Here is a 23,925-nt window from a genome sequence, read left to right as displayed (position 1 = left end):
GAAGGTCAGTAAATCTGGAATATTTCATGAACTTTGAAAGTTTCTTCAAGTGCAGTCGCAAAAACCATCAAGTGCTATGATGAAACTGGCTCTCATGAGGACCAACACAGGAACGGAAGACCCAGAGTTACCTCTGCTGTTGCAGATAAGTTCATTAGAGTTACCAGCCTCAGAAATTGCAACCCAAATAAATGCTTCACAGAGTTCAAGTAACAGACACGTCTCAACATCAACTGTTCAGAGGAGACTGCGTGAATCAGGCCTTCATTGTCAAATTGCTGCAAAGAAACCATTACTAAAGGACACCAATAATAAGAAGAGAGTTGTTTGGGCCAAGAAACAGGAGCAATGGACTTTAGACCAGTGGAAATCTGTCCTTTGGTCTGATGAGTCCAAATTTGAGATCTTTGGTTCCAACTGCTGTGTCTTTGTGAGACACAGAGCATGTGTATTTCCCACCTTGAAGCACGGAGGAGGAGGTATGATGATGTGAGGTGCTTTGTTGGTGAGACTGTTTGTGATATATTTCTAATTCAAGGCACACTTAACCAGCATGGCTACCACAGCATTCTGCAGCAATATGCCATCCCATCTGGTTTGCGCTTAGTAGACTATATTTGTTTTCAACAGGTCAATGACCCAACACAACTCATTTAAGAGCTATTTGACCAAGAAGGAGAGTGATGGAGTGCTGCATCAGATGACTTGGCCTCCACAATCACAAGACCTCAACCCAATTGGGATGGTTTGGGATGAGTTGGACTGCAAAGTGAATGAAAAGCAGCCAACAAGTGCTCAGCATATGTGGGAACTCCTTCAAGACTGTTGGATAAGCATTCCAGGTGAAGCTGGTTGATAGAATGCCAAGAGTGTGCAAAGCTGTCATCAAGGTCATCTCTGGTCTGATGAAACCAAGGTTGAACTCTTTGGCCTTAATGCCAAGCATCACGTCTGGAGGAAACCTGGCACCATCCCTACAGTGAAGCATGGTGCTGTGGGTACAGGAACTGGGAGACTAGTCAGGATCGAGGGAAAGATGAATGGAGCAAAGTACAGAGAGATATAATATTTCTGTTTTTATTTTTAATACATTTGCAAAACAATCTAAAAACCTGTTTATGCTTTGTCATTATGGGGTATTGTGTGTATATTGATGAGTGGGAAAAACGATTTTATCGAGAATGGAATAAGGCTGTAACGTAACAAAATGTGGAAAAAGACAAGGGTACTGAATTCTTCCCGAATGCACTGTTTATAATTAAATATGTTGAAATAAATGTAATGTTCAACTGAGTTCTCTTTTGCAAATTGTAGGCTACTGTCTGTAATTTTGCTTAAATATATTTAATGATGTGTAACAACGTGTGCAATTTTGTGCCAAATCCTGATTTAGTGCATTATCATAGGGTAAGCATTGGAATAAGCCACCTCAATATTTGAAGCCCTCGGTGATAATATCTCTAGAACAGAAGCTCTCCAACCCTGTTCCTGGAGAGCTACTGTCCTGTCTGTTTTCACCCCAACCCTAATCTATCACACCTCATTTTTACAATTAGCTGTTTGATACGCTGAATCAGGTTAGATGCAACTGGGGTTGGAGTGATAACCTACAGGAGGGTAGATCTCCAGGAACAGGGTTGGAGTGATAACCTACAGGAGGGTAGATCTCCAGGAACAGGGTTGGAGTGATAACCTACAGGAGGGTAGATCTCCAGGAACAGGGTTGGAGTGATAACCTACAGGAGGGTAGATCTCCAGGAACAGGGTTGGAGAACCCTGCTCTAGGAGCTGATCTGTCATCCGTATTGTGGAATAATTCTAACGTTAAGGTAAGATTTGAATGGAGAAAGCTGATCTGAGAGCAGCGCTGCCTTTCTTTAGCTCTTATCAGCATTGACACATGCCTCAACGACGCACTTAGGGAACTTTCTCTCTGCGTGGTGTTTTGGGAAACGCGTGATATAAATCTCCAGCCATTGTAGGGATGATGCGTCGTAAGCCGAAGTTCCATCGCGATCGGGAAACCAGGCCTTGGACGCCAACCTTAAACATCAGGAAAAACGTTTCTATGCTGAATGTTCAACCATATTGTAGCGAACGGTGGGGCAAGGACGCGAACCTGGGTAAATAATTTCCTTACTTCTTCTGAGGACAATTTCCAATTTCCCCCTGAGTAGAACACACCCAAACATCAGAGTACAAGTGTAGTGTCGGGACTCTCTGATCCGGTGCACTAGAAACCCATTAGAGCTAAACTCCCTGTGACTTTCTCACTAGAAACCCATTAGAGCTAAACTCCCTGTGACTTTCTCACTAGAAACCCATTAGAGCTAAACTCCCTGTGACTTTCTCACTGGAAACCCATTAGAGCTAAACTCCCTGTGACTTTCTCACTAGAAACCCCACTGGGAAAAACAATCTGGAACTCTCGCTGAGTAATTCCCACATTTGGAGGACTACCTGTTCTTACTAGGTTACCATTCTCTTGTTCTCTTACTGCCAATAAACAAGGACACACACTCCTCTATGGCAAAGGCAACAACAGAAATTCAAGGGAAAAGAAAGGACAAGTTGTCAGCAGGCCAATGTTTCAGTCCTGCTGTTTGCAACAATACATCAAGGCTGGAACAGGCTCATGCTACCTCTGTACAACCACACGTACACACATACACGTGCACATAAAGGTATACAGTGTACTAACACTCACACAGTCTACATTCCACTGTCTATTTGTCATTCTCTATTTCTCTCTTCCTTTCAATCTCCCTTTCTATGCATTTCACTCTCTCCATCCAAACTTCTGAGGAATTTTAAATTGTTTCGGACAACCGTGTATAATGAATAGCATCAGGAACACCAGTTGTATCCCCTGGCTAGGTGACCCAGATCAAATTGAGTCTGAGGTCACAGACATCAGTCAACATCACAGTTCTTTCAAAGGTCAAATTCCCTACCTGAGGCCTCACCTTTTTACACTTTACACTTTTCACTGCTTGTGAGGCAGTGTGAAACATGTGTTAAGAACTTCTCTCTGTTCTACAAAGAGAGAGGGAGCTCAGATATGTCTGTTTATGAATACTAGCAGATGCTTGGTGACGTTAACTCATTTCAACCAGGTGTTTTCCAGGTGACACATTTGTATCCAAAGTAATTGTATCTTAGGACATTGTCCACAAATCATAAGAAAATCATTAGGGCGAAGGTGAGAAGTCTACATATCAAGGTGTATAAACTAAGGGTTGGGTTGGAAGCTACACTATAAACAGTCCTAATCACTGGGGTTCGAGCTTTTGTCAATTGAGCTGCCTCAGCTATCCCTCTAAGCTAAAGCCTCTGGTGGCTGACAATGTTTTTTAGGTCTCTGGCATGTTCACCACATTACATACCCTGTACAAAGTCACTATTCCTCCTGAATATCAGTCCAACAATGTCCAACAATGGCATGATAAATCAGAGTTATAGCCAAACATCTGATACACATCCTCTCATACCCAATTTTCCTCCTTAAGCAGAAGCCAAGGCTGTCTTGCCCGTTTGTATTCATTCAGAAAACCAAGAGATGGCTCTGAGCGCTACAGCATGCACATATGGTTCCAGTATCTCATCATTTTACAGTTGCCGATGGCAATTGCATGCACGCGCACACACAGTAAGTCATCATCACTAGACCATCCTACCTTGCACTGGGCCGTTATCCATAATCTCCTTCATGATCTCCTTCTCCTGTGAAGAAGCGAGAGATGGACAGAACTGTGATTAGATGAAAGGAAAGAGATGGACAGATCTGTGATTAGATGAAAGGAAAGAGATGGACAGATCTGTGATTAGATGAAAGGAAAGAGATGGACAGATCTGTGATTAGATGAAAGGAAAGAGATGGACAGATCTGTGATTAGATGAAAGGAAAGAGATGGACAGATCTGTGATTAGATGAAAGGAAAGAGATGGACAGATCTGTGATTAGATGAAAGGAAAGAGATGGACAGATCTGTGATTAGATGAAAGGAAAGAGATGGACAGAACTATGATTAGATGAAAGGAAAGAGATGGACAGATCTGTGATTAGATGAAAGGAAAGAGATGGACAGATCTGTGATTAGATGAAAGGAAAGAGATGGACAGATCTGTGATTCGATGAAAGAGACAAAGTGGAGGGAATATCAACATAAATCTGTAGATAATACAGTACATCTCTCGGTGACTTGAGAGGTTATAGAGCCAGATAAATATGCTGTAATGATTTCCAACATTAGGCATAATTTAGAATGATTGATGGTGAGAGGTAATAAACCACAGGTAGGCTGTTGCTCAGTGGGTCTACTTTGATTAGGATATAAAACAAGTGGGTGCATGTGGGTTCTCTAAGTGCACATGTACTCTGGAAACAGTTAGGCTGCCTCCTTAATGGCACCCTATTCCCTACATAGTGCACTACTTTGACGAGGGTCCATAGGGTAGTGTACTATGTAGGGAATAGGGTGCTATTTGGGACACAGCCTTAATGTAATAGATACAGGCTTTCCTGTTGATCTACTGTAGCTCACTCCAGTAACATTCCCTGCTGCTACCCACTCTGTCTCTGATCAGTTGAGAAATCTGGCGTGTTCAAGTGTAAACCGGAAAATAGGCCCTACAGGTGAGTGATGTTGACGACTGATGTTGCCCAGAAGTTATCTAACTATAGCCTACCATTTAATATCTACACCTCTACTCTTTCTCTTTCTGCCACATGGAAATGGAAAGGCCTGCATCCTTCACAAGGAATTCATTTATGAGCGAGCAAACGGAGACTTCTGTACTTTCTTGACGGTAGAGAAAACACATTAAGACAAACACGTGAGAGAAATTATGGGCTAATGTAGCGTGAGGAATTCAGCCAGGTGTGTACAGAGCTCATGCAACGTACTTTACCATGGTTATGGAGGATTACAGAGTATGTTTTGCAAGCGGTGATAAACTGATGTCAGAGGTACACATCCCGTGGAGAGGTGTTGGACAGGAGATGTTTTGATGGTGGTAATAGTGTGTGTGTGTACATACGTTTGATGAGAGCCTGTAGGGAGGTGTAGACTGGTAGATATCATTGTGGTAGGTGTGTGTGCTGGGGCAGCGTGCAGTAGCCTGTCTCTTCCCTCTGCCCACAGAGCGACTCTGCATCATACAGCGGCCCACCTCCGCTGGCGTATGCTGGGGAGCAGAGAACGGGTAGCACTCCTCTGTCACCACACTAAGAGAGAGAGAGAGAGATGGAGACAGATAGATGATGAGAGATAGAGAACATAGCGTATTCAATAAATCATTAACTCACAGCTAAAAAAACTTAAACTGACCCTTAATTTTATCATAAAAAAATATTGTGCCTGGTGTCACAGTGAAATATGTCCTACCCTCTGCGTCTCAGGTACCACCAGGCTCCGTCGATACGTCCTCCAGCACAGCCCCCTTGGTTGCGCGTGTCACAGGAAATTAGGTTCTGGGGCGACAGCTGAGGGGTCATGTGACCCATCGACTGGATGGAGATTCGATCCGATGCCACCGCTGATCAATGGAAAGTGAGATAGAAAGAAAGAGAGTGTTTTAAAATAAATTCTGTGAAATGTCCTAAGAGATGTTCTGTGGGAATGAGATGGAACTTCAAATAAGTCATTTTATGACCATTTTACCAGCATCTTTCCATTATTTTGCAATATTGCTATATTTTCTTGACCCACATTTACCAGTATTTTACAAAAATTCCAGTAATCCACCAAAATACCAGCGTTTTACCAGTATTCTGCCAGCAGTTTACCAGCCTTTTGCCAGTATTTTACCAGTACTTTGTCAATATTTTGCCCGTATTTACTTGCATTTGCCAGTATTCTGCCAGTGTTTTACTAGCATTTTGTGTCTCACCTGCAGTAGAGAAGGCCCAGGACGCAGCGCAGTTGCCCTGGTCCAGGGGTTCATGGATCTTTCCAGGCCACTTCTCTGCTGCGTTGAAGTACTGAGGCAGACGGTCATTCTGAGTATCCATATTCACCTGAGCATGGGGATAGCGAACAGGAATTAGCTAATGTGCAGTTTCAATCCTGTTTCAATGTACTTGACCACCTTGATATTTTATTTGGAAGTATACAAATAAAATTAATTATTACTCCCAAAAACCTCCAGCGGCCAGACGGTAAGAGCCTGACAAACCAACAGCAAGAGGAGGCTGACAAACCAACAAGAGGAGGCTGAAAAACCAAAACAAGAGGAGGCTGACAAACCAACAACAAGAGGAGGTTGACAAACTAACAACAGGAGGAGGCTGACAAACCAACAACAAGAGGAGGCTGACAAACCACCAACAAGAGGAGGCTGACAAACCACCAACAAGAGGAGGCTGACAAACCAACAACAAGAGGAGGCTGACAAACCAACAACAAGAGGAGGCTGACAAACCAATAACAAGAGGTGACTGACAAACCAACAACAAGAGGTGACTGACAAACCAACAACAAGAGGAGGCTGACAAACCAACAACAAGAGGAGGCTGACAAACCAACAACAAGAGGTGACTGACAAACCAACAACAAGAGGTGACTGACAAACCAACAAGAGGAGAATGACAAACTGACAAGAGGAGAATGACAAACCAACAACAAGAGGAGGCAGACAAACCAACAACAAGAGGTGACTGACAAACCAACAAGAGGAGAATGACAAACTGACAAGAGGAGAATGACAAACCAACAACAAGAGGAGGCAGACAAACCAACAACAGGAGGAGGCTGACAAACCAACAACAAGAGGAGGCTGACAAACCAACAACAAGAGGAGGCTGACAAACCAACAACAAGAGGAGGCTGACAAACCAACAACAAGAGGTGACTGACAAACCAACAAGAGGAGAATGACAAACCAACAAGAGGAGAATGACAAACCAACAAGAGGAGGCTGACAAACCAACAGCAAGCGGAGGCTGACAAACCAACAACAAGAGGAGGCTGACAAACCAACAACAAGAGGAGGCTGACAAACCAACAAGAGGAGGCTGACAAACCAACAACAAGAGGAGACTGACAAACAAACAACAAGAGGAGGCTGACAAACCAACAACAAGAGGAGGCTGACAAACCAACAAGATGAGGCGGACAAACAAACAACAAGAGGAGGCTGACAAACCAACAACAAGACGAGGCTGACAAACCAACAACAAGAGTATGCTGACAAACCAACAACAAGAGGAGGCTGACAAACCAACAACAAGAGGAGGCTGACAAACCAACAGCAAGAGGAGGCTGACAAACCAACAACAACAGGAGGCTGACAAACCAACAAGAGGAGGCTGACAAACCAAGAAGAGGAGGCTGACAAACCAACAAGAGGAGGCTGACAAACCAACAACAAGAGGAGGCTGACAAACCAACAACAAGAGGAGGCTGACAAACCAACAACAAGAGGAGGCTGAAAAACCAACAACAAGAGGAGACTGACAAACCAACAACAAGAGGGCTGACAAACCAACAGCAAGAGGAGGCTGACAAACCAACAAGAGGCGGCTGACAAACCAAAACAAGAGGAGGCTGACAAACCAACAGCAAGAGGAGGCTGACAAACCAACAACAAGAGGAGGCTGACAAACCAACAACAAGAGGAGGCTGACAAACCAACAACAAGAGGAGGCTGACAAACCAACAACAAGAAGTGCCTGACAAACCAAGATCAAGAGGAGGCTGACAAACCAAGATCAAGAGGGGGCTGACAAACCAACAAGAGGAGAATGACAAACCAACAAGAGGAGAATGACAAACCAACAAGAGGAGAGCTGACAAACCAACAACAAGAGGAGGCTGACAAATGAAAAAACAAGAGGAGGGTGACAAACCAACAAGAGGAGGAGGCTGACAAACCAACAAGAGGAGGCTGACAAACCAAAACAAGAGGAGGCTGACAAACCAAAACAAGAGGAGGCTGACAAACCAACAAGAGGATAAGGCTGAAAAACCGACAAGAGGAGGCTGACAAACCAACAACAAGAGGAGGCTGACAAACCAAAACAAGAGGAGGCTGACAAACCAAAACAAGAGGAGGCTGACAAACCAAAACAAGAGGAGGCTGACAAACCAACAAGAGGAGGCTGACAAACCAACAACAAGAGGAGGCAGACAAACCAACAACAAGAGGAGGCTGACAAACCAACAACAAGAGGAGGCTGACAAACCAACAACAAGAGGAGGCTGACAAACCACCAACAAGAGGAGGCTGACAAACCACCAACAAGAGGAGGCTGACAAACCAACAACAAGAGGAGGCTGACAAACCAACAACAAGAGGAGGCTGACAAACCAACAACAAGAGGTGACTGACAAACCAACAAGAGGAGAATGACAAACCAACAAGAGGCGAATGACAAACCAACAAGAGGAGGCTGACAAACCAACAGCAAGCGGAGGCTGACAAACCAACAACAAGAGGAGGCTGACAAACCAACAACAAGAGGAGGCTGACAAACCAACAAGAGGAGGCTGACAAACCAACAACAAGAGGAGACTGACAAACAAACAACAAGAGGAGGCTGACAAACCAACAACAAGAGGAGGCTGACAAACCAACAAGATGAGGCGGACAAACAAACAACAAGAGGAGGCTGACAAACCAACAACAAGACGAGGCTGACAAACCAACAACAAGAGTATGCTGACAAACCAACAACAAGAGGAGGCTGACAAACCAACAACAAGAGGAGGCTGACAAACCAACAGCAAGAGGAGGCTGACAAACCAACAACAACAGGAGGCTGACAAACCAACAAGAGGAGGCTGACAAACCAAGAAGAGGAGGCTGACAAACCAACAAGAGGAGGCTGACAAACCAACAACAAGAGGAGGCTGACAAACCAACAACAAGAGGAGGCTGACAAACCAACAACAAGAGGAGGCTGAAAAACCAACAACAAGAGGAGACTGACAAACCAACAACAAGAGGGCTGACAAACCAACAGCAAGAGGAGGCTGACAAACCAACAAGAGGCGGCTGACAAACCAAAACAAGAGGAGGCTGACAAACCAACAGCAAGAGGAGGCTGACAAACCAACAACAAGAGGAGGCTGACAAACCAACAACAAGAGGAGGCTGACAAACCAACAACAAGAGGAGGCTGACAAACCAACAACAAGAAGTGCCTGACAAACCAAGATCAAGAGGAGGCTGACAAACCAAGATCAAGAGGGGGCTGACAAACCAACAAGAGGAGAATGACAAACCAACAAGAGGAGAATGACAAACCAACAAGAGGAGAGCTGACAAACCAACAACAAGAGGAGGCTGACAAATGAAAAAACAAGAGGAGGGTGACAAACCAACAAGAGGAGGAGGCTGACAAACCAACAAGAGGAGGCTGACAAACCAAAACAAGAGGAGGCTGACAAACCAAAACAAGAGGAGGCTGACAAACCAACAAGAGGATAAGGCTGAAAAACCGACAAGAGGAGGCTGACAAACCAACAACAAGAGGAGGCTGACAAACCAACAACAAGAGGAGGCTGACAAACCAAAACAAGAGGAGGCTGACAAACCAAAACAAGAGGAGGCTGACAAACCAAAACAAGAGGAGGCTGACAAACCAACAAGAGGAGGCTGACAAACCAACAACAAGAGGAGGCAGACAAACCAACAACAAGAGGAGGCTGACAAACCAACAACAAGAGGAGGCTGACAAACCAACAACAAGAGGAGGCTGACAAACCAACAAGAGGAGGCTGACAAACCACCAACAAGAGGAGGCTGACAAACCAACAACAAGAGGAGGCTGACAAACCAACAACAAGAGGTGACTGACAAACCAACAACAAGAGGAGGCTGACAAACCGACAAGAGGAGGCTGACAAACCAACAACAACAACTTCCTACTGATGCTTTTGTGTGGAGCTCGCTCAGCGCAAGGTGAACAATTATCCATAATAGGACTTTCATGAATGTAAATACAGTAAGATGACTGTGTAACACATGCAAATCGTTGGCAAAAGTCTGTTAAGTTATTCCGGTAGAGATGACTGATTCACAGACGATTAGGACCATTTGGCCTAAGTTTCTGACGTTGTTCCCTACATAGTTCACTACCTTTCCCAGAGCCCTATGGAGCCCTATGGAGCCCTACAGAGCCCTACGGAGCCCTACGGAGCCCTACGGAGCCCTATAGAGCCATTTGGCGCACTATGGAGCTATATGGAGCCCTATGAGCCCTATGGGGCCCTATGGAACCCTATGAGCCCTATGAGCCCCTATGGAACCCTATGAGCCCTATGGAGTCCTATGAGCCCTATGGAGCCCGATGAGCCCTACGGAGCCCTATGAGCCCTACTGAGCCCTATGAACCCTATGGAGCTCTATGGGTCCTGGTCAAAATTAGAGCACTATACATTGGGACGGAGACAGGCCAGGTATGGAGGTGGGAGGCATGCTTAACCCTGCAGGTAAAGGTGAAGTCGGAAGTTTGCATACACCTTAGCCAAATACATTTAAGCTTAGTTTTTCACAATTCCTGACATTTAATCTGAGTAAAAAGTCCCTGTTTTAGGTCAGTTAGGATCACCACTTATTTTAAGAATGTGAAATGTCAGAATAATAGTAGAGAGAATTATTTATTTCAGCTTTTATTTCTTTCATCACATTCCCAGTGGGTCAAAAGTTTACATACACTCAATTAGTATTTGGTAGCATTGCCTTTAAATTGTTTAACTTGGGTCAAACGTGTCGGGTAGCCTTCCACAAGCTTCCCACAATAAGTTGAGTGAATTTTGGCCCATTCCTCCTGACAGAGCTGGTGTAACTGAGTCAGGTTTGTAGGCCTCCTTGCTCGCACAAGCTTTTTCAGTTCTTCCCACACATTTTCTATAGGATTGAGGTCAGGGCTTTGTGATGCCAACTCCAATACATTTACTGTGTTGTCCTTAAGCCATTTTGCCACAACTTTGCTTCCAAGTTTGCTTGTGGTCATTGTCCAGTTGGAAGATCCATTTGCGACAAAGCTTTAACTTCCTGACAGATGTCTTGAGATGTTTGCTTCAATATATCCACATAATTTTCCTACCTCATGATGCCCTCTATTTTGTGAAGTGCACCAGTCCCTCCTGCAGCAAAGCACCCCCACAACATGATGCTGCCACCCCCGTGCTTCACGGTTGGAATGGTGTTCTTCGGCTTGCAAGCATCCCCCTTTTTCCTCTAAACATAACGATGGTCATTATGGCCAAACAGTTATATTTTTATTTCATCAGACTAGAGGACATTTCTCCAAAAAGTACGATCTTTGTCCCCATGTGCAGTTGCAAACCGTAGTCTGGCTTTTTTTATGGCGGTTTTGGAGCAGTGGCTTCTTCTTTGCTGAGCGGCCTTTCAGGTTATGTCAACATAGGACTCGTTTTACTGTGGCTATAGATACTTTTGTACCTGTTTCCTCCAGCATCTTCACAAGGTCCTTTGCTGTTGTTCTGGGATTTTCGCACCGAAGTATGTTCATCTCTAGGAGACAGAACGCGTCACCTTCCTGAGCGGTATGACCGCTGCGTGGTCACATGGAGTTTATACTTGTGTATTATTGTTTGTACAGATGAACGTGGTACCTTCAGGCATTTGGAAATTGCTCCCAAGGATGAACCAGACTTGTGGAGGTCTACAGTTTTTTTTCTGAGGTCTTGGCTGATTTCTTTATATTTTCCCATGATGGCAAGCAAAGAGGCACTGAGTTTGAAGGTAGGCCTTGAAATACATCAACAGGTACGGCTCCAATTGACTCAAATTATGTCAATTAGCCTATCAGAAGCTTCTAAAGCCATGACATAATTTTCTGGAATTTTCCAAGCTGTTTAAAGGCACAGTCAACTTAGTGTATGTAAACTTCTGACCCACTGGAATTGTAATACAGTGAATTATGTGAAATAATCTGTCTGTAAACAATCGTTGGAAAAATTACTTGTGGCATGCACAAAGTAGATGCCCTAACCGACTTGCCAAAACTATAGTTTGTTAACAAGAAATTTGTGGAGTGATTGAAAAACAGGTTTTAATGACTCCAACCTAAGTGTATGTAAACTTCCGACTTCAACTGTATGTAGCATTAGAGCATTATGCATTGAACTCTAGCTCTGTTTAGACACACCACACCTGCTGGTACGGCCTACTCACATTCCCCCTGTTAATATCTCAACTATTCTTCCCAGACAAACACCTGATAGAAAATCTATGAATGTGTGTGTGTGCTCGCGCGAACGCTGTAGAAGGTCAAAGTCCAAACCATACCTCGGAGTGACGCATGACCCAGCTTGGAGGTGGGAGCACGGTGCTGATGTGTTTAGAGATAAGGGGTATAAGAAATTGGAGACAATTTTGCCTGTGCATGCGTGTGTGGCTGCAACCCCCCAGGCCTCAGGACTGGGCCTGTCCATCACCCAGTAGAAAGATTGTTAACATGCGGGGACTCAGCTGGGAGACAGACAGAACAGACCGAGAGATTTATGAATAAGCTCTCCTGCTTAAATCTGTCTCCAGGTACAGGTAGGGGCATGTTGGGAGGAGAGGGACAGGTGGATGAGGGTGTGGTGGGTTGGAGAGAATAGAGTTGAAGGGAGGAGGGGTTGGGGGAGTGGGGGGTTGGAGAGAGGGGATTGAAGGGGGGGGGGGGGGGGGGGTTGGAGAGAGTGTACTTGAAGGGAGGAGGGGGTGGGGGAGTTTGGTCTGGAGGATGTAAGGTGGGAGAGGTGGGGGATAGGGATTGGGAAGGGTAGCACAGAGAGGGGAGGGCCAGTCTGTTATGTTGTCTAAAAGAAGATGACTCTACCCCATCCTCCACCTTTATCCTCTACCCCATCCTCCACCTCTATCCTCTACCCCATCCTCCACCTCTATCCTCTACCCCATCCTCCACCTCTATCCTCTACCCCATCCTCCACCTCTATCCTCTACCCCATCCTCCACCTCTATCCTCTACCCCATCCTACACCTCTATCCTCTACCCCATCCTCCACCTCTATCCTCTACCCCATTCTCCACCTCTATCCTCTACCCCATCCTCCACCTCTATCCTCTACCCCATCCTCCACCTCTATCCTCTACCCCATCCTCCACCTCTATCCTCTACCCCATCCTCCACCTCTATCCTCTACCCCATCCTCCACCTCTATCCTCTACCCCATCCTCCACCTCTATCCTCTACCCCATCCTCCACCTCTATCCTCTACCCCATCCTCCACCTCTATCCTCTACCCCATCCTCCACCTTTATCCTCTACCCCATCCTACACCTCTATCCTCTACCCCATTCTCCACCTCTATCCTCTACCCCATCCTCCACCTCTATCCTCTACCTCATCCTCCACCTCTATCCTCTACCCCATCCTCCACCTCTATCCTCTACCCCATCATCCACCTCTATCCTCTACCCCATCCTCCCATCCACCTCTATCCTCTACCCCATTCTCTCCACCTCTATGCTCTACCCCATCCTCCACCTCTATCCTCTACCCCATCCTCTCCACCTCTATCTTCTATGCTCTACCCCATCCTCCACCTCTATCCTCTACCCCATCCTCTCCACCTCTATCTTCTATCCTCTACCCCATCCTCCACCTCTATCCTCTACCCCATCCTCCACCTCTATCCTCTACCCCATCCTCCACCTCTATCCTCTACCCCATCCTCCACCTCTATCCTCTACCCCATCCTCCACCTCTATCCTCTACCCCATTCTCTCCACCTCTATGCTCTACCCCATCCTCCACCTCTATCCTCTACCCCATCCTCTCCACCTCTATCTTCTATCCTCTACCCCATCCTCCACCTCTATCCTCTACCCCATCCTACACCTCTATCCTCTACCCCATCCTCCACCTCTATCCTCTACCCCATCCTCCACCTCTATCCTCTACCCCATCCTCCACCTTTATCCTCCCAAGCCCCTCTGTGATGATTTGATTGGCTCTTACATAATCTGTCTGGTTAGAATGTAAACAGAGTTAAAGACAACACATAGCAGAGGGGAGGCTTCCAAGATCCAGACAGACAAAGAATTATCAACAGATCAATACCAGACTCTGCCTGGTAGCCATAGCTGGTAATGATACAGGCCAGGCAAGCAGAATCTTTAAATAAAATGTTATATCATAGGTCCCTTTTGATGCATACACTTTTATATTACACCAAATTGGAAATTTGGAAGATTCTTCTCAGGTTTACATAGGTAATGTTCTGAGAGCGACCTGCTTTGATAAAGTGAAAAACAGACTGTACTGTCCCTCACTCTGAATGTGAGGCTGCGACACCATGTCTGCATCCCAATTGGCTATCTATTCCCTATATACAGTAGTGTGCCCTATGGTCCCTTACATGGGCCCTCATCAAAAGTATTCACTTTATAGGGAATAGGGTGCCATGGCATTGGAGATCCATCCCATGAATCCCCCAGCCTCACCCAGCATCAACCTGCCCCCTATCCCACCCTTGCCCTACCCAGCAGACAGGTCTTCTCACCTGCATCTCGTTCATGCTCATGATGGTCCTGGAGGGCCTCTGTGTCCCCAGGCGATACCTCAGGCCCTCGTCCAGAGACATGCCATAGAACTGGCTGTAGTTTGCTGCCCGCCAGCTAGGGACACAGAGGAAAGTCAGGACAGTGAGTGTAATTTTTTTTTGTATGTGTGTGTGTATGTGTGTTTGCGTGTGTTTTTAAAACTTCTTCAGGATTAGTGGATCCCCTGCGGGATGGTTGAGCTAACGTAGGCTAATGAAATTAGCATGAGGTTGTAAGTAACAAGAAAATTTCCCAGGACATAGACATATTTGATATTGGCAGAAAGCTTAAATTCTTGTTAATCTAACTGCACTGTCCAATTTACAGTAGCTATTACAGTGAAAGAATACCATGCTTGAGGAGAGTGCACAGTTTTGAACATGAAAAGTTATTAATAAACAAATTAGTAGTAGCAGTCTTGATACAACATTTTGAACCGAAATGCAATGGTTCATTGGATCAGTCTGAAACTTTGCACATACACTGCTGTCATCTAGTGGCCAAAATCTAAATTGCACCTGGGCTGGAATAGTACATTATGGCCTTTCTCTTGCATTTCAAAGATGATGGTAAAAAAATTACAAAACAACGGTTGTTTCTTTCTTTGTATTATCTTTGACCAGATCAAATGTGTTATATTCTCCTACATTCCTTTCACATTTCCACAAACTTCAAAGTGTTTCCTTTCAAATGGTACCAAGAATATGCACATCCTTGCTTCAGGGCCTGAGCTACAGGCAGTTAGATTTGGGTATGTCATTTTAGACGAAAATTGAAAAAAAGGGTCCGATCCTTAAGAGTTTTTTTTTAAGTGCTCTTACCCAAAGTTTCCTCTGTTGACAGCCTGAATCATATCATTCTCTATCAGACAGGCATGCTGCTCACACTCCCAACGCCCAGTTGTTCCACACGTGCTGTAGGAGGTAGAGAAGGGGAGAGGGAGAAGAGCAGAGAGAGAGGAGAGAGGGGCAGATAAAGAGGGGGAAGATGAATGAAGAGGGAGGCAGAGAGAGGGTACAAGAGTTAAAGTTAGAATGGACAGGGGTCAGAAGTCAGAACACTGCTTTAGATTCATAGATAATGGTGCCACATTTTATTCATTATAATAATTGGAGGTCTATTACTGTACTGCACAGACTGTAGTTCAAGTGATTGATGTCATTTACTGTACAAAAGCACAACTGACCGTTGTCCACTGTTGTGAAGTAGTGATGCTGAATTAACGGAAGGAACAAGGAAAGCCAACAGTCAATATAGAGAGAACATTTTAAAAATAAAACATGTATAAGAAGTTACACTGTATAGCCTAATTCCCCAGGGAGAGACTGAACAAGAGGAACACGGGACTTGGCAAAGAGAGAGAGAAAAGAGAGAGAGAGAGGAGAGAGAATGAAGGGATGAAGAAGGGGCCTTTTAAGGCAACAGAGCACAGAAAAATGTCAATTTTTAGTCCTAAGGAACCAGGGGGGAGTGAATACTAACCAGTCTGATGGGCGTGATAAGTAGATATTGAAACATGACCATTTTTGTGATCCACTGAAATAGAGCATTTCTACTGTCTGTGCTGTGCTGAGTCACTGTGGGGAGGTGTGTGCGCCATGGCCCCCTGAAACAACTAGTAGCTGGACAAACACACATACAGTACAGTACAGTCGTAGGCCAAAATCACACATTATCCCCTAGTGCACTCCTTTTGATCAGGGTCTATTAGGCTATGGTCAAAAGTAGTGTACTATGTAGGGCATGTGGTGCCATTTGGGACACAGACATGAAGTCTGATAGGCCTACTGTACAAGATACTGTAAGGAAGAGAGTGGGATACATTACCATGGTAACAACTCCTTAAGCCAGCTTTATCTAATATGTTTAGGGTCTGACACCCATTGACTTGCCATAAACATTCACACTAGCTCATGATTCCTAATAGCAATCTATGTATTAGTGAGTTGCCGTGCATACTCACACAGGTGGTTCATATACTGTACTATCTAAAGAAAGATGATGAGGATGACTTAACTTCTTACCTTATCATTATCTTAAGATAATACGAACCCTATCTCTGGTGCTATCTAGAACGTAAAAGGGTTCTTCGGCTGTCCCCATAGGAGAACCCTTTGAAGAAGTTTTTTTTTGGTTCCAGGTAGAACCCTTTCCACAGAGGATTCTAGATGGAACCCAAAAGAGTTCTACCTGGAACCAAAAATGGTTACGCTATGGATAGAGCCGAAGGACCCTTTTGGAACCCTTTTTTCTAAGACTGTACCTAGAAATCTCAGACTATAAAGTCTATTGGATCTGTGGTCCTATTTTATAGAGTGGAGTCCCTGTCTAGTGCCCCAGTCAGAACCACCGAAACATTCTAATTTAGTCATGCTAGGTCCAATATGTGTATTAGCTAACAAATAACATTCCAGGGACAACATACAGTCAGACACATTTGCACACTCAGTGACATTGTGGTTAGTGTCTGCCCTCAGATTGGAAGGTTGTGAGTTTAATCCCTGGCCGAGTCACATCAAAGACTGTAAAAATGGGACCTGATGCGTCTCTGCTTGGCACTCAGCATTAAGGCGATACATTAGGGGTAAGGCCCTGAGACACACTAACGTCCTGTCCAGGGGGAGTAGTTGTACATCAAGCTGCCTCACGTTACGGAAACAGGAGATAGGCTTCTGACCTATAAGCCGTTCTGACTTTCACACACCAAGGCTTCTTACTACTGCTACCCTGGCATAGACCCAGACCCGTGACTGAACCTGAGGCCAACAGAAGCTGTCTGATGTCTCTGCTTGGGGGAAACAGACAGTGACTTTAAACCTCTAACCCCTTCCCTCAGCAGCCCAGAAACATCTAGAAGCCTCCAGTAGTCTCTGTGCCAGGACCCAGACACAGTGGGCCGAAGCAGAAATAAATTCATGCACTGAAACACACTCTGAGGTCTAAGTCTGGTACAGAGTACAGAGACAGAGACAGAGCGGTGAAATACGAGGGCTGTGTGAACATTGGGAGACCATAGCTCAGATTCCCCATCACACTTCACCATTAGAAACAAGAGGCTAGAAATAATACCCAGCAGGGAGATTCTCACCTCTCAGACCACAGACAGACAGACAGGCAGAAACACGAAAAGACATACGAAATACATGCATGCACACGCACACACACACACAAGTCAAAGAAACACGGGAGGCGCTGCCACAGAGACGACCTCCATTAGACAAAGCGTTATCAGGAGTTATCACAGCCAACTGCTTAAAACCTTTTCTCAATAGGGGGTGCTGTTTTCACTTTGTAAAAATTTCGTTCCCAAATTAAACTGCCTCGTACTCAATTCTTGCTCGTACAATATGCATATTATTATTACTATTGGATAGAAAACACTCTCTAGTTTCTAAAACCGTGAATTATATCTGTGAGTAAAACAGAACTCAAGTTGGAGCAATTTTCCTGTGAGGAAGTGAGAAATCTGAAATCAGGCAGGCTGTTCTGGGGTCAGTTTATTAATTTGCATGTCTTCTATTGGTCGAGATGCACTGCATACGCCTTCCCCTAGATGTCAGCAAATAGTGAGAATTGGAATGGAGTTGCTAGGCAGATCTGAGGCCATATAAAGGGTCTGGGAACGTGGGGTCCAGTCTTTTCATCATTCGCCATGACGCAAGACAGACCTCAGGATTGCGTTCTGGAAAGCTCCCGTTATAGGCCTTAGATATATCCGGCTCTGATTTTATTCGATATAGGTGTTAAAGACATCATAATGTTGTTATTTTAAACCGAGTTATATCAGTTTATATCAGTATATTGCGATTTTCGGATATTTCTTAGTGCTGCGTTATAGTGAGTTGGACACGTCTTCGCCACATGGCTAATGTTTACTGCTAATTCCAAAGTTGAAGGCGACAATCTACAACCGAGCAACGATTCCTCTGGACAAAGGACAACTTGCCCAAGATTCTGATGGGAGCTCATCAAAAAGTAAGAAGTATTTATGATGTTAATTTGTTGTTCTGTTGAAAAATGTAAAAATACTATTCCGCCATTAATTTCGGTGCGGTCTCGCTTTAACGCACGCTGTATGTCGTAGTAACGTTAATTTTAAAAATCTAACACAGCGGTTGCATTAAGAACTAATGTATCTTTCATTTGCTGTCCAACCTGTATTTTTTAGTCAAGTTTATGATTAGTTACTGATTAGATTAGGTGCCTCTCCCAAGATTTCTCCCGACATTTTGTTGGCAGCTTGGCTACTATTCTCATTGTATAACCACGATTTGTGCCGCTAAATATGCACATTTTTGAACAAACTCTATATGTATTGTGTAATATGATGTTATAGGACTGTCATCTGAAGAAGTTTGAGAAGGTTAGTGAAAAAATTAATATCTTTTGCTGGTTTATTCGTTATCGCTAATGTTGGCTTGAATCAATGCTGTTGTGTGGTTGGCTATTGTAGTAAGCTAATATAATGCTATATTGTGTTTTCGCTGTAAAACACTTAACAAATCTGAAATATTGGCTGGATTCACAAGATCTTTGTCTTTCATTTGCTGTACGCTGTGTATTTTTCAGAAATGTTTTATGATGAGTATTTAGGTAATTCACGTTGGTCTCTGTAGTTATTCTAGTTGCTTTGGTGAGAGTTGTGATGGTGGCTGCAATGTAAAACTATGATTTATACCTGAAATATGCACATTTTTCTAACAAAACATATGCTATACAATAAATATGTTATCAGACTGTCATCTGATGAAGTTGTTTCTTGGTTAGTGACTATTTATATCTTTATTTGGTCGAAATTGTGATAGCTACCTATGCAGGAAAAAAATGGTGGGAAAAAAAAGTTGTGTCTTTTGCTATCGTGGTTAGCTAATAGAAATACATATTGTGTCTTCCCTGTAAAACATTTTAAAAATCAGAAATGATGGCTGGATTCACAAGATGTGTATCTTTCATCTGGTGTCTTGGACTTGTGATTTAATGATATTTAGATGCTAGTATTTACTTGTGACGCTATGCTAGGCTATGCTAGTCAGCTTTTTTACTGATGGGGGTGCTCCCGGATCCGGGATTGTGACCAAGTAGAAGTTAATGACTCAAAGCTTCCACTGAAGATCCTATCAGGAACACAAAAGCCTGGGCTTATCAGACAGTAACACATGGTGATAGACAAATAAACATCAACAAACACAAACACAAACACACACACACACACACACACACACACACACACACACACACACACACACACACACACACACACACACACACACACACACACACACACACACACACACACACACACACAAACACACGCACAGATATCTACAAACACACACGCATGCACACTCACACACACACATTCAAACACAAATAGACACACGGACAAAGCATTCGCAGATACTCAAGCAGATGTTGAACTGCATGTTAGTAGTGTGGTGTTGGTTATGACTGCTGTAATATATTAGCTTGCTGTTGTAAGGAGATCAGAATGGTCATCCAAGATGAGTAGAAGGGAGAGTTGAAGACAGTGGGGGCTGACCAGAGCAGAGAGGGGAGAGGAGGGCACACTGAGGGAGAGGGACAAGGAGCGTGCTTGGTTATTTAGGAATGGAAACTGTCTTCCACCCAAAACCCTGTGTGTTAAAAGACACAATGGTCTGGGAGTGTGTAGGAGTGTTAGGAACAATATGCACACATGGAAAATGAGAAGAGAGTAGGGGAGCATGTGTGTGCGTGTGTGTGTGTGTGTGTGTGTGTGTGTGTGTGTGTGTGTGTGTGTGTGTGCGTGCGTGCGTGCGTGCGTGCGTGCGTGCGTGCGTGCGTGCGTGCGTGCGTGCGTGCGTGTGTATGTTTGTTCATACTGTATGTGCCTACCTGTGTGTGTATGTTTCATGCTTGTATGTGAGTGCATGAGTGGTTGTGAGTGTTTCTTGCGTGTGACTTTTCGTTTGAATTTAACAGTGAAAGGGGAGTTTACACTTAAATGCTGGTCCATGCTGTACTGAAACAGGATCTATTTTTACCAGGGAGGTTGTGTTTATTTAACCTCCAAACGTTTCTCTTAAAGGAGAGGAGAGAAGAGGGAGACACACTAGGTCCATTTATCAAGGTTAGACTGTACGTCTATAGGCTCCCCTTTACTATCTCTGCTCCTATCTGACCCTTAGGTCGCCACCAACAGTCTCCTGTCCAATAGACTCCAGGGTTGAGGACTATCAGTCTGAAGCTATGCAGCAGACCTGGGTTCAAATACTATTCTAATCCTTTAAAATACTTCATCTGTTTGGTTGAGCTTGTCTGGCTTAGTGGCCCAATAGAATAGTCCCCAAACTGCAAACCCGGCCCATCTGGCACTACAGTCAGGCTAGTATTTTAAAGATTTTGACAGTCAGGCTAGTATTTGAACCCAGCTCTGGTAGGCAGACATGAATATGGCTGGAGTTAGATTGGCCCAGAGAAACAGCTACAGGACATGTTGCATGAGTATTAAAATAAATACGATATGGATACATGAATGGGAGCAGACGCCACACAGACACTTGCCTTTGCATCCCCAGTGCACACACACACACACACACACACACACACACACACTGTGAAACAGCCCGTGGTGGGGGTGTAAGAAACCATTCTAGCAGACAGGTGAGGAATTCTACCTCCCCTCATCCTGGAAACTGTTCTCACCACTCATCCCCTACCTGCTATCCCCTCTGTTATTTTGAATGGCTGTACATCTCCCAGACAGGAAAACTATCCACACCCCACATGCAAGGTGCTTAGAACAAAGACAGTCCATTCCATTAAGACAAAAAGCCTAGAGCTGTTAGTGAGGGCTACTCAATGTAATTTGTCCTATTGAAAAGCTGCAGGTGAGGAGAACTCAGTGCAATTAAATCACAGAATTTGGTGTCTATGACAACCTGGCTTTGTCTTTCTACATATTCCTGTGTTTGAGAGAGTTTTACAGGTGTCTGTGTGTTAGAAAGAGGTTTCCAGGTGTCTGTGTGTTAGAGAGGTTTCCAGGTGTCTGTGTGTTAGAGAGGTTTCCAGGTGTCTGTGTGTTAGAGAGGTTTCCAGGTGTCTGTGTGTTAGAAAGAGGTTTCCAGGTGTCTGTGTGTTAGAGAGAGGTTTCCAGGTGTCTGTGTGTTAGAAAGAGGTTTCCAGGTGTCTGTGTGTTAGAAAGAGGTTTCCAGGTGTCTGTGTGTTAGAGAGGTTTCCAGGTGTCTGTGTGTTAGAAAGAGGTTTCCAGGTGTCTGTGTGTTAGAAAGAGGTTTCCAGGTGTCTGTGTGTTAGAGAGAGGTTTCCAGGTGTCTGTGTGTTAGAAAGAGGTTTCCATGTGTCTGTGTGTTAGAAAGAGGTTTCCAGGTGTCTGTGTGTTAGAAAGAGGTTTCCAGGTGTCTGTGTGTTAGAAAGAGGTTTCCATGTGTCTGTGTGTTAGAGAGAGGTTTCCAGCTGTCTGTGTGTTAGAGAGAGGTTTCCAGCTGTCTGTGTGTTAGAAATAGGTTTCCAGGTGTCTGTGTGTTAGAGAGGTTTCCAGGTGTTTGTTTATTAGAAAGAGGTTTTCAGGTGTCTGTGTGTTAGAGAGGTTTTCAGGTGTCTGTGTGTTAGAGAGGTTTCCAGGTGTCTGTGTGTTAGAGAGGTTTCCAGCTGTCTGTGTGTTAGAGAGGTTTCCAGCTGTCTGTGTGTTAGAGAGATTTCCAGGTGTCTGTGTGTTAGAGAGGTTTCCAGGTGTCTGTGTGTTAGAGAGGTTTCCAGGTGTCTGTTTATTAGAAATAGGTTTTCAGGTGTCTGTGTATTAGAAATAGGTTTCCAGGTGTCTGTGTGTTAGAGAGGTTTCCAGCTGTTTGTGTGTTAGAGAGGTTTCCAGCTGTCTGTGTGTTAGAGAGGTTTCCAGCTGTCTGTGTGTTAGAGAGGTTTCCAGCTGTCTGTGTGTTAGAGAGGTTTCCAGGTGTCTGTGTGTTAGAGAGGTTTCCAGGTGTCTGTGTGTTAGAGAGGTTTCCAGCTGTCTGTGTGTTAGAGAGGTTTCCAGCTGTCTGTGTGTTAGAGAGGTTTCCAGGTGTCTGTGTGTTAGAGAGGTTTCCAGGTGTCTGTGTGTTAGAGAGGTTTCCAGGTGTCTGTGTGTTAGAGAGGTTTCCAGGTGTCTGTGTGTTAGAGAGGTTTCCAGCTGTCTGTGTGTTAGAGAGGTTTCCAGGTGTCTGTGTATTAGAAAGAGGTTTCCAGGTGTCTGTGTGTTAGAGAGGTTTCCAGGTGTCTGTGTGTTAGAGAGGTTTCCAGGTGTCTGTTTATTAGAAAGAGGTTTCCAGGTGTCTGTGTGTTAGAGAGGTTTCCAGGTGTCTGTGTGTTAGAGAGGTTTCCAGGTGTCTGTTTATTAGAAATAGGTTTTCAGGTGTCTGTGTGTTAGAGAGGTTTCCAGCTGTTTGTGTGTTAGAGAGGTTTCCAGCTGTCTGTGTGTTAGAGAGGTTTCCAGGTGTCTGTGTATTAGAAAGAGGTTTCCAGGTGTCTGTGTGTTAGAGAGGTTTCCAGGTGTCTGTGTGTTAGAGAGGTTTCCAGGTGTCTGTTTATTAGAAAGAGGTTTCCAGGTGTCTGTGTGTTAGAGAGGTTTCCAGGTGTCTGTTTATTAGAAAGAGGTTTTCAGGTGTCTGTGTGTTAGAGAGGTTTCCAGCTGTCTGTGTGTTAGAGAGGTTTCCAGCTGTCTGTGTGTTAGAGAGGTTTCCAGCTGTCTGTGTGTTGGAGAGGTTTCCAGGTGTTTGTGTGTTAGAGAGGTTTCCAGGTGTCTGTGTGTTAGAGAGGTTTCCATGTGTCTGTTTATTAGAAAGAGGTTTCCAGGTGTCTGTGTATTATAAAGAGGTTTCCAGGTGTCTGTGTGTTAGAGAGAGGTTTCCAGGTGTCTGTGTGTTAGAAAGAGTTTTCCAGGTGTCTGTGTGTTAGAGAGAGTTTTCCAGGTGTCTGTGTGTTAGAGAGTTTTCCAGGTGTCTGTGTGTTAGAAATTGGTTCCAAGTGTCTGTGTGTTAGAGAGTTTTCCAGATGTCTGTGTGTTAGAAAGTGGTTCCATGTGTATTGACATGTTAGAGAGAGGTTGTCCAGGTGTATTGGCATGTTAGAGGGATGTTGTCCAGGTGTATTGGCATGTTAGAGAGAGGTTGTCCAGGTGTATTGGCATGTTAGACAGATGTTGCCCAGGTGTATCGGCATGTTAGACAGATGTTGCCCAGGTGTATTGACATGTTAGACAGATGTTGCCCAGGTGTATTGACATGTTAGACAGATGTTGCCCAGGTGTATTGACATGTTAGACAGATGTTGCCCAGGTGTATTGACATGTTAGACAGATGTTGCCCAGGTGTATTGACATGAGAGAGTTTGCCCAGATGTATTTGCATGTTAGAGCTCAGACTGTAT

The 23,925-nt window shown here is 44.5% G+C and overlaps 1 protein-coding gene across 2 annotated transcripts in view; it reads right to left on the bottom strand.

Annotated features, from left to right (window-relative positions):
• The window catches only part of tinagl1 (tubulointerstitial nephritis antigen-like 1), a 74,774-nt gene that overhangs the window by 12,610 nt on the left and 38,239 nt on the right, over positions 1 to 23,925 (bottom strand). For both annotated transcript variants that reach the window (XM_038966817.1, XM_038966818.1), the window contains exons 4-9: positions 15,348 to 15,440; positions 14,487 to 14,601; positions 5,893 to 6,019; positions 5,388 to 5,538; positions 5,041 to 5,227; positions 3,678 to 3,723 (exon numbers count right to left, since the gene is read on the bottom strand). In XM_038966817.1, the coding sequence (XP_038822745.1) occupies positions 3,678 to 3,723; positions 5,041 to 5,227; positions 5,388 to 5,538; positions 5,893 to 6,019; positions 14,487 to 14,601; positions 15,348 to 15,440 (719 nt within the window). The remainder of the gene's footprint in view (positions 1 to 3,677; positions 3,724 to 5,040; positions 5,228 to 5,387; positions 5,539 to 5,892; positions 6,020 to 14,486; positions 14,602 to 15,347; positions 15,441 to 23,925) is intronic.

This window comes from Salvelinus namaycush, chromosome 27, assembly GCF_016432855.1.
Source record: "Salvelinus namaycush isolate Seneca chromosome 27, SaNama_1.0, whole genome shotgun sequence".
In the NCBI taxonomy this organism is placed as follows: Eukaryota; Metazoa; Chordata; class Actinopteri; order Salmoniformes; family Salmonidae; genus Salvelinus; species Salvelinus namaycush.
The sequence above is the reverse complement of the archived record's forward strand: the minus strand, read 5'-3'. Positions and strand labels throughout refer to the sequence as shown.